Source organism: Emydura macquarii, unplaced genomic scaffold, assembly GCF_026122565.2.
Source record: "Emydura macquarii macquarii isolate MOO-44397 ecotype Brisbane River unplaced genomic scaffold, CSIRO-AGI_Emac_v2 contig_729, whole genome shotgun sequence".
Classification (NCBI taxonomy): domain Eukaryota; kingdom Metazoa; phylum Chordata; order Testudines; family Chelidae; genus Emydura; species Emydura macquarii.
Window position 1 is genome coordinate 1,502,585 of NW_027130866.1, and position 14,796 is coordinate 1,517,380.

The 14,796-nt window shown below is 41.9% G+C and overlaps 1 protein-coding gene across 15 annotated transcripts in view; it reads left to right on the forward strand.

The window, feature by feature from the left end:
• Positions 1–14,796, forward strand: part of DLG1 (discs large MAGUK scaffold protein 1) — a 302,234-nt gene that overhangs the window by 132,916 nt on the left and 154,522 nt on the right. For 8 of the 15 annotated variants that reach the window (XM_067542838.1, XM_067542842.1, XM_067542840.1 and 5 more), the window contains exons 5-6: positions 3,018–3,116; positions 13,554–13,607. In XM_067542838.1, coding sequence (XP_067398939.1) covers positions 3,018–3,116; positions 13,554–13,607 — 153 coding nt within the window. Of the gene's footprint in view, positions 1–3,014; positions 3,117–13,553; positions 13,608–14,796 lie in introns of those variants that run through there. The other 7 variants (XM_067542847.1, XM_067542848.1, XM_067542849.1 and 4 more) reach the window with 2 other exon arrangements.

The following is a 14,796-nucleotide window of genomic DNA, read 5'->3' on the forward strand; positions in this document are numbered from 1 at the left end:
GTAGAAGCATTGTCAGCAGATCGAGGGAAGTGATTGTTCCCCTCTATTCGGAACTGGCAAGGCCATATTTGGAGTATTGTGTCCAGTTTTGGGTTCCCCACTACAGAAAGGATGTGCACAAATTGGCGAGAGTTCAGCGGAGGGCAACAAAAATTATTAGAGAGTAGGGCACATGACTTATGAGGAGAGGCTGAGGGAACTGGGCTTATTTACTCTGTAGAAGAGTGAGGGGGGATTTGATAGCTGCCTTTAACTACCTGAAAGGGGGTTCCAGGGAGAATGGAGCTGTGGCAGATGTCAGAACAAGGAGCAATGGTCTCAAGTTGCAGTGGAGTAGTTCTAGCTTGGATATTAGGAAAAAGTTTTTCACTAGGAGCATGGTGAGGTGCTGGAACGGGTTACCTAGGGAGGTGCTGGAATCTCCATTCTTGGAGATTTTAAAGGCCTAGCTTGACAAAGCCCTGGCTGGGATGATTTAGTTGGTGTTGGTCCTGCTTTGAGCAGGGGGTTGGACTAAATGACCTCCCAAGATTCCTTCGAACCCTAATCTTCTATGATTCTTTTAATATAGTTTTTATTGAATAATACAAATATCACAAATTTTGATTAAAAGTGTTGTCCTCATTGCATTCCAAAGTGAGTCAAATGACATGCAAGTGAGTTTGATTGAAGAGCTAACCAGAGATTTGTATTCATGAGCCTGTAGTTATGGCTAAGATTTTGTCACGGTTATTTTTAGTGGAAATCACGGACAGGTCATGGGCAATACACAAAATTTCATAGAAGCCTGTGACCTGTTTGTGACTTTTACTGAAATAATGGCATGGGGGGAGGGCGGGAGGCGCTGAGGGTATTACTGAAGCCCGGCGGGGATAAGAGTCCTAGCTCCATTGTGGGAGTAGGAGGGTCCAAGCAATTGCTGCCAGTCTGGTCCTCCCAGTGCTGCGGCTTCGAGCTCCACCTTGGTGGCTTGCGACTCTGGGGTGTACCCCTCCTGGAGGCTGTGGGGTCCACCAGCTCAGGCTGGAGGCTGTAGGGTCCCCCCACGTCCCATGGCAGGTCTTGGGTGCAGGGTTCTCTGTGGCAGCTGGGAGCTTCCAGGGCTAGCCGCTCACGGTAGCTCAGGGCTCTGGGTCTCCCTGCCAGCTGTGACAGCTCGGGGCTGGAGGGGTCCCCCACGGTGCCCAGGGCTGTGGGGTCCCTGCCACTGCCGGGTCCCTGCTGCCCATGGTGTCTGAGAGCTGGGGGCTGCCTGTGGTGGCTCAGAATTGTCCCACACACACACACACACACACACACACACACACACACACACACACACACACACACACACACACACACACACACACACACACACACACACACACACACACACACACACACACACACACACACACACACACACACACACACACACACCCCCCCCCCCCCCCCCCCGCAAGCTCTGGGACCCTCACAGTCTGTGGTGGCTGAGAGCTCCCAGGTCCCTGAAGCCCCCAGAAGCTGACAGCTTCAGTCCCATTGACTCAGGGTATGGGGTGGGAGCTGAAGAGCATAATTTCATGGAGCTCTCCAGCATCTGATACTTGTGTGGAGACTTGCAGCCTTAGCTATAGTGTATGCAACTCCTCAAGCTAGTTAACTAGATTGCCATTAACTAAGGTTACATATGTCTCCAAGGCCTTCTAAGTGGAGTTCTGTTGTATTGTACATGTGTCTTTCGTTACTTTAGGATTCATCGGCGTACCATCAACTTTCTAAATGTATCTCATTTCTACAGTTAAAAATGTAACATTTAAAAAATTGTGTGAGGCTATTTATTTAAAGCTGTAAGGATATTCTGATACCTTTGAGAGAACAATTTAGTAGTAATCTCTTAAAATATTAAACCATTGTTTTCTAATGTTAAAACAATTTACTATTTGAAGTGTTACTGAAATGCTTTTTCATACAATATAAAGGTGCAAAAATATATTTAAAATAAATCATGCTTAATTTTGAAATCTTCTGCTCTTTCATTCTGTTTGATCATTCTCTTAAACAGTTTGCAAATGTTTTCCTGTTTGCTGAATTGTTGTGCTTAAAGTCATGTTATCTTAAGTTTAGCTGGAATATCAAGTTTTGATATACAGTGAAGTCTTAAGAATTTTGTTCTGCTTTTATGCAGTTCAGTATTTTAATAGATATTGCCTGTAGTTCATATTACTGCTTGTTGGTGGAACAGTATTTTAAATTATGTGCCTTTAAAAATTATTTAACTCCATGAAATTTTAGCACGGAAATGGTGTGCCTAAATTGTCTCAGCACATTTTGTTCCTTTGATATAATTATATCATTTTCTAAACTGACATAATGAAATTGGAGTAACCCCCTAACAATTCTGTCAACATAAAGGTGTTTATAGTTGTATATTTTGTTTTGTTATACCAATATAAAGCTGTTTGTAACTAAATCCACACTAGAGAGTTGCACCAATTTAACTAAAACAATTTTTCTGTCAGTTTCGTTAAATCACTGCAAAACATATGTAGTCCATCCCTTACTATTTTTTCCTGAAGTAACTAGAAACTACACTAGTTGTTGTTCAATTTGTCAGTTATTTCCCTTCAGTTATTCTTTACAGTACATAACAGATGATGCGTTGTGTCCTGGATTTAATGCTCACTGAAGTCAGTAGGAGTCTTTCCTTTGACTCCAGTGGGCTTTGGATCAGGCCCTTCCTGATTCTGCAAAGTTAGTGACTTGAAGGCAGTAAATGTTGTGGGCACTCATTACTTCTCAGTTTGTAGTCCTGTATTTGTAGATACTGTGTAGTGGAATGCACTGTATATTGTAAGGTAACATCTTTATGCACTTAAGAGTCTATTGTTTAAAGATATCACCTTTAATTGTTAAATTAAATCTAAATCTAAATCTACTTAATATGACTGTTGCACATTTCCTCAATTTATAAGTTTTGTATGAGTGTTTTCCTACATTGTATTATTTTCTTGACCTTTTTTATTACTGATTTTTAGCCAACAGAAGCTGTTCCTCTCTCTTCTCCCATTGTCCCTGTGATCCCTGTCCCGCCAGTCCCTGCTGAGACCACTGTCATCCCATCCTCTACATCACAGGTTTTTATTCTTTTTTTCCCCCATTTTTTTTTTTTTGGGTGTTCTTTTAAATAACGTTTTCTCATTGCAGTCAGGTTTGTTTTATGCACTACAAAGTGACTAAATTAATACATATACTGTTTATAGGAAGTTACTTGAAGTTGTAAATGTAAAAACACCTTCATTTTTTAAAATTTGTTATTTCATAAATCTATGGGCTTTCCCTTTCTGAGATATCCTTTACTTTATAATTTAATAGTATTTTAAAAAGATTATTAAAGGTTAAGGATGTTGTGCATAAGTGTTTGCAAGATCAGGGCATTACTATTTCCAGAAATCCCTATTCCAAAATGTCGCTTTGTCAGGGGTTACCATTGTGTTAATTTGTTTTCTCTGGTTTACAAGTTAGGTAGGTTTTAAATCCTAAATCAGCAAAGGAGGCTGAAATAGTTGAAAGATACTACTGAGGGTGTTTATGATGGAAATAAATTCAGTAGAAATAAAATGTAGTGTCACAAAATGAGTAATGTGTTTAAAATCATATGTAGCACTATAGAAATGTGTGTAAGAATTGTTTGAAGGTTGTTGGATGTGAGTGTGACTTTTTAGAGCTTGCCTAATCAATTGCTTCAGTGCAAGTTACATGTAGAATTAAATATTCTGACAATAACTTCAAAAAAGTTATCAACATATTATGTGATACTGAAATATAATGGAAAAATTACACCATTTGAAGAGAAGTGGGAAATTTCTACTGTGGCAAAAACAGAAAAACTATAAATACCCATATTTGAATAATATTCCTTTTTCAAGGCTTGGTCATGTCCATTCCATGCTAGGTGTGTATGCTCTGCGTGCACGGTTGCTGGAGATTTTTCCCTTGGTATCATCTATTGCCCTGGAGCCTCATGCCAGCATAGTGGGGGGTCCCATTGGCCTTGCATCCTCTCAATTCCTTCTTACCACCCATGATGGTTGCAGGAATGAACCCTTCTTGTTCTGGCATGTTTCTTCTCAGTAGTTTTTTAGACTCTTCTCCATTTGTAGTGCTGATAGTTTAGTGTATTTAGTTCCTATTGTTGAGGCACTTCTCGCCCCAGGGGTTGGGAATGCCCATCTCTGGGCTTCAAACTCTGTGCACCTGAGGCAAACACATGCCCATCAGTGACCTGTATGTAAACTGGTTGGGGAAATCTCACATAAAGGCAAGTGTCAAATTTGTCAGGACTTCATTCCCCACACAAAGGAGGACCGGGACACCAGGGCTAAAGGCTATCCTTATAGAAGCCACCTTCAGACCTATCTCAGAGCCAAGTTGTTCTGATTCTGCATCGAATATATCAGCATTGGCGCGAAGCGCGCCACCAGCACTGAGCTCTTCCTTGGCACTGGAGATGGTGAACAGTGCCAAGGAAGAAAAACAAAAAGCAGTGCATGGATAGAGGGCACTTGCCAGCACAGAAAAGAGACAAGTGGGGAGAGAGAATGAGACCTGCACCAGGCCACTCTGCTGCCCCTGGGTCCACATCGGCACCATCAACTTCACCAAGGGCATCGAGTCTGGTGTGGGACCCTCTGCTGACCTCAGGAAGCCACTGCGGTATCAGCAGTCTGACGGTTCCATCAACACCAGAGGCCTTTCAGGTGGCTAGAGCCCTCCTCTCTCTGCCAGGCCTCTAAACCCCAATGGGACACCTGGCACCCATGGCCTCTAGGAGCAGGGAGCGCCGAGCACTTTCCTGGCACCAGGCCCTGGCCACCTGCCAGAGACAAGCCCAATCTGACTCCGGCATCCCAATCCCTGACATGCCAGTGGTCCGTGTAACCCTGTGGAGGTGGAAGTTGTACTGCTGCACGTGGTCGCCAGGAGAATGTGCCACTGAAAGGCCATCAGAGGCACTCAGCCTACGCCGCTTCGGGCTTCTGGACCAGCCCTCCAGTGGGTGCTTGGCCAGTGGGTCATTGGCCAATGCAATGGTCTTACTGGAACACCTGGGGGTTTCCCACAGTATTGGGACCTCTCTCACACCACTCGTTCTTGGTGGTCTCCAAGAGATGGGGTACCGACCCCAATACTGAAGTCCAGGAGATGCCTCCAGGGGATATAATCAAGGAAGAGGAAGGAGTCACTCTTCCGGCACAAGCCTGCTCCTCATCCTCCACAGATGAGGCTGTGGCAGGGTCCAGCAATCTACTGCTCTAGGACAATTTCATGGCCCATCAGGACCTGGTGAAGTGGGTCGCTTCAAAGCTGGGCTTGGAAATAGAGGGGCTCAGAGAGACTTTGCACTGCCTGATAGATATCCTCGCCATAGCGGCTCCAGCCAAGATGGCCCTTCCCATTAATGAGGCAATGATTTAAGGCCCTTTGGCACATACCTTCTTCTCCGGCCCCCACATCAAAAAGGGCAGAGAAGTACATGCCAAAGAGTGGATTTGACTACCTGTATCCCACCTCTCCTTGGGATTCCTGGTGGTGTCCACAGTGAACGAAAGGGACAAGTAGAGCCACTTGAGTTGCTACTGAAACAAAAGGAGGCAAAGAAGCTGGACCTTTTCAGAAGAAAGGTTTATTCCCTGGGTGGCCTCCAACTACATATCGCCAATCAGCAGGCATTGCTAGGGAGATGACGCTTTAATTTGTGGGATTCCCTGAATAAATTCAAAGACTCCCTGCCTCAATAGTTGAGGCAGGAGTTCGCAGCCTTCTTGGAGGAGGATAGGAGTGTGGCCAGAACCTCCTTACAGGCAGCTCTGGATGCTGCCAAGTTGGCGGCACGGACAGTGGCCTCAGCAGTCACCATGAGGCGCTGCTCCTGGCTCCAGTCCTCCAGCTTTCCCCAGCAGTACATCTAGGACCTCCCACTTGAAGGCTCCACCCTTTTCTTGAAGCAGATGACACGAATCCTCATGGGTTGAAAAACTCCAGGGCCACCCATCAATCTTTAGGGAAGTACACTCTTGTCGACCTCCAGGAAGCACTTCAGGCACCAGTGGCCCCCACGGTTCTCAAAGCTTCCCAGACAAGAGCCCTACAAATGCAAAAGCAGAGGTCATAAATGGCGCCAACCATTCCTGTCCACCTCTGCCTCCCAGTCAGGAACCCAAAGATATTCTGGCGGTCCCCAAAAGGCCTTTTGAAGGTGCGCCCGGTGGCGCTGTACCAGTCACCACTTCAGATTCATTTCCCTTTTAATTTTGTACTAACTGTCACCCTTTATCCTGACATGGGCATCCATAACATTGGACCATTGAGTCCGAAGCATAGTGGCAGTTGGATATACTTTTCAGTTTTTTATTCACCCCTTCCTCCCACCCATTATCCTCATCCCTTTTCAGGGACCCTTCTCAAGAGCAACTCCTCATCCAGGAGATGCAATCCCTCCTACATATTGGAGCTCTGGAGGAAGTTCCTCAAGATTTGAGGGGGAAGAGGTTTTACTCCTGATACTTCCTAATCCTAAAGGCCAAAGGGGGGCTCTGACCTATCCTGAACCTGGGTTGCCTCAATAGATATCTCAAGAAACTGAGATTCCACATGGTCTCACCGGCCTCTCATTCCTTGCCTGGACACAGGAGACTGGTATACCACTTTCGACTTAAAGGGACGCATACTTTCATATTTCTATCTTTCCTGGCCACAGAAGGTTTCTCAGGTTTGTGGTGAGCTGTCGCCACTTCCATTTCACCACCCTTCCCTTCAGCTTATCGGCGGCTCCATGGTAGCAGCCTTCCTCAGGCACCCAGGCATGCAGATCTACCCCTGCCTCAATGATTGGCTAATAAAAGGTCGCTCACAGGTGCAGGTGCAACACAGAATCAATACAGTCTGCACCACCTCCCAGGTGCTGGGCCTGCTGATAAACAAGCAAAAGTCAACTCTGGTCCTGGTTCAGAGAATGGAATTCATTGGGGGCAGTGCTCCACTTGACCAAGGCCAAAGCCTGCCTTCCAGAGGCTTGATTCTGGACAAGGTTGGACCTAATATCCAATAATGACAGTTCAGGTCTGCCTCAAACTGTTGGAACATATGGCGGCATGTACTTGCACGATACAGTACTCAAGACTATGACTCAGGCCCCTCCAATGGTAGCTCACATCAGTCTACTCTCTGAGCAGACATCACTTACACTTAGTGCTCACAGGAATCTGGAAAGCAGAATAGCCTGTCTTGCCTTTCTACTTATATGGTCTTAATTTGTGTTTTCTTAAGAGTGGAAGGAGCATATTCTACAGATTCTAACGTCCTTTATTTTAATACACTGCCTTTTAAGAATCCCAGCAGGAAGCTTGAATTCAGACTACCACTGAAAGGAGAGCTTCCTAGTTACTGGTGGAAAGTTCTGCTGCTGGGGCTCTTGGGCTTTTTTCTATATGCCTGTAGTCACCATTGGCTCATTTCCCTTACTGGCTAGCTAAATTCTCGTATTCCACTAAGATTAAATATAAACCGCCCACCTGGCTGAGGCTGAAGTGAAAGCATCTTAAATGGAGTGCAGGTTCTCATGCTTCTCATTTGCAATGCATACTATATATTGTATAAGGTGAACGGAATTAGGCTGCACCGCTTCTCTATTTTCTTGGGTAAGATATGGAGGCAGCTAACCACTCCTCCCATCAAGTCTGTTTCCTATCCTTGCTGTGCACCTATACCACTAACCAATATCATCGTAAATTGTTACCAGCAGTGCATTGTGTTCAGCTGGATAGCTTCAGATGACTCATGCAGAGACAGAGCCCAGATCCTGGCAAGCCAGTGTTCCAGCTTCAGTCTGTCACTGTTGTCAATGCTACTCTTTAGTACAGTGCCAGTCTCTTCTGAATTACGAAGCAAAAGCGTAAAATTGCAAACTAAACCATAGTTTCTGTCAGTGCAGTGTGATGACGTGGCCCACTCCTCCTTACTTTTATTTTATTAAACTAAGATTTTGCCTTTAAGATATTGCTTACATTTTCTCTCTCTCCCTCTCCCCCCACCCCCCTTTCTGCGTGTGCGCGAGCCAGAAGAATAAGTATTAGAGGGCTGGAAAAACAAGGATTCTCTGTCTCATATCCCCACGCTCCCTTTTCCCCATGTCTGTCAAAAAAGCCACTGTTGATTTTAGATATATTATACTTATCTGCTCTATTATGTACAAATTATCAATAATAGATACTTTTCACTGATCATGCTCTTTTTTTCTCCTGTTATCCTGCCATATTTTAGTATTAGTGTACCTGAGACGCTCTATTACACAGTTTTCCTCTAGTCCCACCACATTGTTCTCAGGCCTATAAAACCAACACTTTTTATGGATCTTCATCAGTCATATTGTTTAATTTTAACAGAAGGAAATAATCTATGCTGTGAATGGCCAAGTGAATGTGAAGCAGTAAACCTGAAATAAGGGCTTTTAATTTTATCTTGAATGTGAATAGTGTTGTTTGGTCACAGCCAGCAATGGGGTAATCAGGGTAAAAGAGGGTCCGTATTTCTCTATGCCAGGCATGAAAATTTTCCGCTCTCTGGTGCCTTCTCTTTTTACTAGACTGATTTCCTGACTTTCAATACAACCATCTCTTTCAAATCATGAATATATGATTTTCAGAACATTTAAATTTTTATCTGTGGATTCTGACTTCATATTTGACTTTAAAGGAACGCTGTCAGGTGGTCAAACTGTTAAGAATGTGGTGGGAATAGTTTCTATAGTGTAAAAAGCCAGGTAAAACAAACTATGAAGAAAGAGGGCTAGATGGTTCAAGTTTTTGTAACAGGTGTGAAGCTTTTTATCTCTACGTTATCATTTTAAATTGGTCCAGGTCAATAGTGATTGAAAGCCATTACTATCTGCTGTGTTGTGGTTTATCCAATTTCTGGTGGGCAAGCATTCACATAAAAATTGGAGCCCTTTCTTGCAGAAAGACCAAGTATTAGATAAACTTGAAAGCTGAACTATTTCTGAACCTTAAAGGTGGAGTTCCTTCCAGGTCATGGTTGAGGCATACTGGTGGAATAGTATGAGAGTGCTTGCACTGCTACTCCCATGTTTTACTGATAAATAAGATGCAGTCTCAAGGGCTATCTCTGGTATGGTTCATCAACATGATTTTTTTTTTTTTTTTAGAAAAATTGTTGCTGTTTTGTTAAAAATTAAAGAAAAAAGTTATATGACATAATATGAATTGTTCTGCTATTGCAAAGCTAGCAGAAGGATCACAAGTAATGAACAAACACTAACTGTGCTCCTCTCTAAATGTTTGTATCATTGGTGGTACTGGTAATAAATATTGTTAACTACATACTATAGTGATGGATGCATTACAAATGCTTAAGGTAACTACCTAGATAGATATACTTCATATGCATGTAACAAAGGTTAAAAAAGGAAGAAACAGTGGAGAAAAATAAGTTAACATTAACCTTTACTTTAGAAACACTCATTTTTGTGTAGGAAGGGACCAGATAGTCAAAGGAAATTAAAGAGGGATCTTGGAGGGATTTACAAAAGCACCTAATCAGGGTAGATTGCGTTCATTGTAAATCCGGCCCAACGTGTGCACCCATAAGAACGGCAATACTGGCTCAGACCAATGGTCCATTTTGCCCAATATCCTGTCTGACAGTGGTCAGTGCCAAATGTTTTAGAGGGAATGAACAGAGCAGGGCAATTCTGATTGATCCATCCCTTGTCGTCTAGTCCAGTTTTTGGAAGTCAGAGGTTTAGCGACACCTGGAGCATGGGGGTGTGTCCCTGACCATCTTCACTAATAGCCATTGATGGATCTATCCTCCATGAACTTATCAAATTCTTTTTTGAACCCAGTTATACTTTTGGCCTTCACAACATCCCCTGGCAACAAGTTCTACAGGTTAACTGTGCGTTGTGTGAATAACTGCTTCCTTATGTTTGTTTTAAACCTGCTGCCTATTAATTTCCTTGGACGACCCCTGGTTCTTGTATTATTTACCCTCTCACATTACACACTCCTATTCACTTTCTCCATACCATTCATGATTTTAAAGACCTCTGTCATATCCCCCACTTCAGTTGTCTCTTATCTATGAGGAACAGTCCCAGTCTTAACTGTAGCTATGCTGATATATCTCCCTTTGTGGAGACACTATTGTGGAATAAAAGTGACCCCCCCTTTTAAAAATTATATTTTAAGAGACTGTCCCCTCCCCCCCAGTCACTTTTATTTCAGAATGGAGTGTCCACATGGAGAATTATACTAGCTACAGCAGTATAATTAATGTTCTTAGTTCTGCTGGTCAAAATATTTCAAGTGACCCATAAAGATTTGATAACCAAGCCCTGTGACAGCAGTCTGAAACAGTCAGGTAACAGGCTGAAGGTACCAATCAACCTGTGGCAAAAGTTGTGGTGTCTAGGGCCAATCCTCAAGTTCTAGCTCTTTCCAGTCTCCTCTCTCTCACATGCTGCCTCAATTTTGGATGCATGACAGAAGACTCTGCTCCTTCATGACTGAAAGTGTTAAAATATTTCCTGAATATAGGTCAGGATGCAGATAAATACAGAAAGAAGGGCAGAGAATCATAGAAGATTAGAGTTGGAAGGGACCTCAGGAGGAGGTCATCTAGTCCAACCCCCTGCTCAAAGCAGGACTAACCTCAGCTAAATCATCCCAGCCAGGGCTTTGTCAAGCCAGACCTAAAAAACCTCTAAAGATGGAGTTTCCATCATCTCCCTAGTTAACCCATTCCAGTGCTTCACCACAAACAATGTTTGTTACGTGGAGCCATTAAAACCCATGGCTCCTAGATCTGTTTGCTGTTTTGTCCTTGAGACTCAAAGCCAAGAAATGAAAATCTCTAACATGTCATACTTTGGCTTTCTATCACTGTTATTTCTGACTAGCCTGTTTCTCCCACTCAGAAGTCTAGAAGAGAGAAGTTTTCAATCAGTGTCCAGTGTCTTGATTGGAAATGTAACTCTTTGCCTTTTGCTTTCTACCCTGTGTATTACAAAGGCTTTAATAGAAGTAAGAGGTACAAGCTTCACTCTTTCCCACCTGAGATAAATAGATGATCTACTACTTTAATGTGGCTTCTGTTCTTATTCTGCAATCCAAAATCAGGACTTCTACCCCCACTCACTTTGTGATCATGTTAATCTCAATCTCTTTGATACATTATAAAGATATATTTATTATTGGAGAGAAGATGATTGCTACAAAATAGATTTATAGATTCCAAGGCCAGAAGGAACCATTGTGATCATTTGGTCTGACCTCTTGCATAACAGAGGACATAGAACTTCCCCAAAACAATCCCTAGAGCAAATCATTAAGAAAAAAAATCCATTCTTGATGTAAGAATTGTCAGTGGTGGGAAAATCCATCATGACCTTGGTAAATTGTTCCAGCGAGTTAATTACTCTATTAAAAATGTATGCCTTATTTCCAGTCTGAATTTGTCTAGCTTTAACTTGAAGCCATTGGATGGTGTTGTTCCTTTCTCTGGTAAATTGAAGAGCCCATTATTAAATATTTGTTCCCCATGTGTAGGTACTTACAGACTGTAATCAGATCACCCCTTAACCTTCTTTTTGTTCAGCTAAACAAGTTGAGTTCCATGAGTCTCTCACTATAAGGTATGTTTTCCAATCCTTTAATCATTCATGTGGTTCTCTGAACCCTCTCCAATTTTTCAAAATCCTTCTTGAATTGTGAACATCAGAACTGGACACAGTATTTGAGCAGCAGTCATACCACTGCCAATTAAAGAGGTAAAATAACCTCTCTACTCCTACTTGAGATTCCCCTCTTTATGCAACATTCTTCCCTGATCTCTGTACAAGGACAGTATATAGCTCTTACCTCAATTAGTATAGTGCCTTATCTAGTATATAACTGTAACATAATCCCTTGCGTCTCTAATTACAAACAAATTTAATATTTCTATTTTAAAGGGAACTCAAGAAGGAAATCGTAGGCATGAGTCTGTTATATAAGAAAATTGGAATTAAAATTGGCTGAAACAACTTCAGCTTTTATAAAAACATTTATACCTTTTGATGCAATTTAAGTGGTGTTTCTTCACTTGATTAATGACAGCAAATGATTAATCATCTTAGTACTGGTTTACAGAGCTTTAGAAATCTCATCTACTGGTAAAAGTTCTGATTATTTTGACTGATATTACAGAATATCTAGTCTTAGTAATAAAAAGTCACAGGTACTGTGTGCAGAGTCCTGCACTTAGGACGGAAGAATCCCATGCACTGCTACAGACTGGGGACCGACGGGCTAGGCAGCAGTTCTGCAGAGAAGGACCTGCGGGTTATAGTGGACAAGAAGCTGGATATGAGTTAACAGTGTGCCATTACTGCCAAGAAAGCTAATGGCACATTAGGCTGCATTAGTAGGAGCACTGCCAGCAGATTTAGGGATGTGATTATTCCCCTCTATTTGGCACTGACAACTCCTCATTTGGAGTACTGTGTCCAGTTTTGGTCCCACCACTACAGAAAGTATGTGGATAAATTGGAAAGAGTCCAGCGGAGGGCAACAAAAATGATTAGGGGGGCTGGAGCACATGACTTATGAGGAGAGGCTGAAGGAACTAGGCTTGTTTAGTCTGCAGAAGAGAAGAATGAGGGGGGATTTGATAGCAGTCTTCAACTACCTGAAAGGGGGTTCCAGGGAGGATGGAACTAGGCTGTTTTCAGTGGTGGTAGATGGCAGAACTAGGCGCAATGGTCTCAAGTTGCAGTGGGGGAGGTCTAGGTTGGATATTAGGAAAAACTTTTTCCCTAGGAGAGTGGTGAAACACTGAAATGGGTTACCTATGGAGGTGGTGGAATCGCCGTCCTTAGAGGTTGTTAAGGTGTGGCTTGACAAAGCACTGGCTGGGATGATTTAGTTGGGCTTGGTCCTGCTTTGAGCAGGGGGTTGGACTAGATGACCTCCAGAGGTCCCTTTCAACCCTAATCTTCTATGATTCTAAAATGTAATGAAGACATGGTTAAACTTTAAGGATAGTTTGTTCTTTCTTTCAGACATAGTAAATTAAAACTCCTTTGCCAACCCTAGTTTATTAATGTTAAGTACATTCATGCATGCTATTCTGTTGTAGATTAAGTGAAGAATAGATTTCTAAATTTTCAAATTTGAACCTGTTCTTTTTATTACTTTACAGTACATTAATAAACTAGGTTTGTCAAAGGAGCAGACTGTGTTGCTCATTAATTTGTCCTTCTTGACCCTACCGGTGTGCACTAAAGGTTCCCTTTAGTACACTTCAACATAGTACTGTTTCAAACAGCACCACGTTAAAGCTTACCAGCAGGGTCTACATGGACCAATTAATGCACAACATGTTAGTATGCTTTAGAAATTGTACCCCCCTCGAGCGCATTTTCCTGCTGTATAGATCTTTACCAAAATCTTTTAGTACTGTTTTCTCTGTTTCATGTTTTTACATAACATTTTTTTTTATTTTTCCCTTTAAAGGCAAATCCCCCTCCAGTTCTGGTGAATACAGATGCTTTGGAGACTCCAGCATACGTAAGCTTACATTTGCTTTCAACTATTTTGTGCATTTAGAACAAAATATTGATACATGGGTGATTAATTGTTGTTCTGTCACTACAAAGAGAAAGCATGTATCATGACCTACCCTGTGGTAGTGTTTCCTTTTGTAGCCTACAGAATCTCATATGTTACAGAACACAGCTAATGTACCTTACATTTATTGTAGTTGTTCAAAGACAATAGAATACTGGCCATATGTCTCAAGTAACGTGTACAAAATTTCTGTGTGTGTCTTATTCTTCCATAAAGTGAAATGAATAGACCTCTTCATCACTATACCTCTACTATGTCACATAATTCCCTCAGACCTTATGGTGGTAACTGTTTTGCAGTCTGTTTCATCAGGCTTTTATTTCTTTAAAAGTATATATTAACATTGTATTGGTTCTGCCTGAATCATTACATTAATTACTGTAGATATGTGGGGATGAAAATAAATCTTAATTTCACTGTCTCTTTACCTGCTGCGGGAGCATTGCTCACAGTTCCATAGTTAAAGATGGGTTGAGTTTTGCACTTAAAGGAGGGAATTAACCATTTTGTTATACATGAAGAATACAATATTTTCAAATTACAGTACTTACTGTTTTTGGGTACAGAATGAGTTTTTTTGAGACTTTACAGGTAAATCTGTTAATTAGTTTGAGTTGTAATCGCTTAAAAATCAGTCCTTGAAGAAATTTAGCATGTGGTGCTGTATCTTTTCTCTTAAACGTTCTTGATACTAAATGACTCCTCAGACTTCCCATACGGTTAACTCACTGAAATCTTGTGCACGGGCTACTTTAGAAGTTTTTGGATTTTTTTTAAGATTAATGGTAATTTAATTAATTAATTAGTTAATTAATTAAATTTAATTTTGTACCATTATCTTTCATTATCAAATCTTATCTGTCATTGTAGGCTGATGAATACTTTTCTTCTACAGAGCATTCCACAGAGAACTGCCCTTTTTCAGAATGGTTGTCATCTCCCTTTGTTCTCAATGGAACTATAGCCATAATGGTCCTTAGCAAAAGTGAAAGTTTTCAAAATGGCTACTGCCTCTCATTGCTCCTGATAAGAGTGAAAGCAAGCTGTGCTTTCAGCTAAGATTATGTCTTGCCACAGCTCCAGGCTGGGCTAAAGTGGTCAGAGTGTACTGGTGAATCTGGCCCTAAAA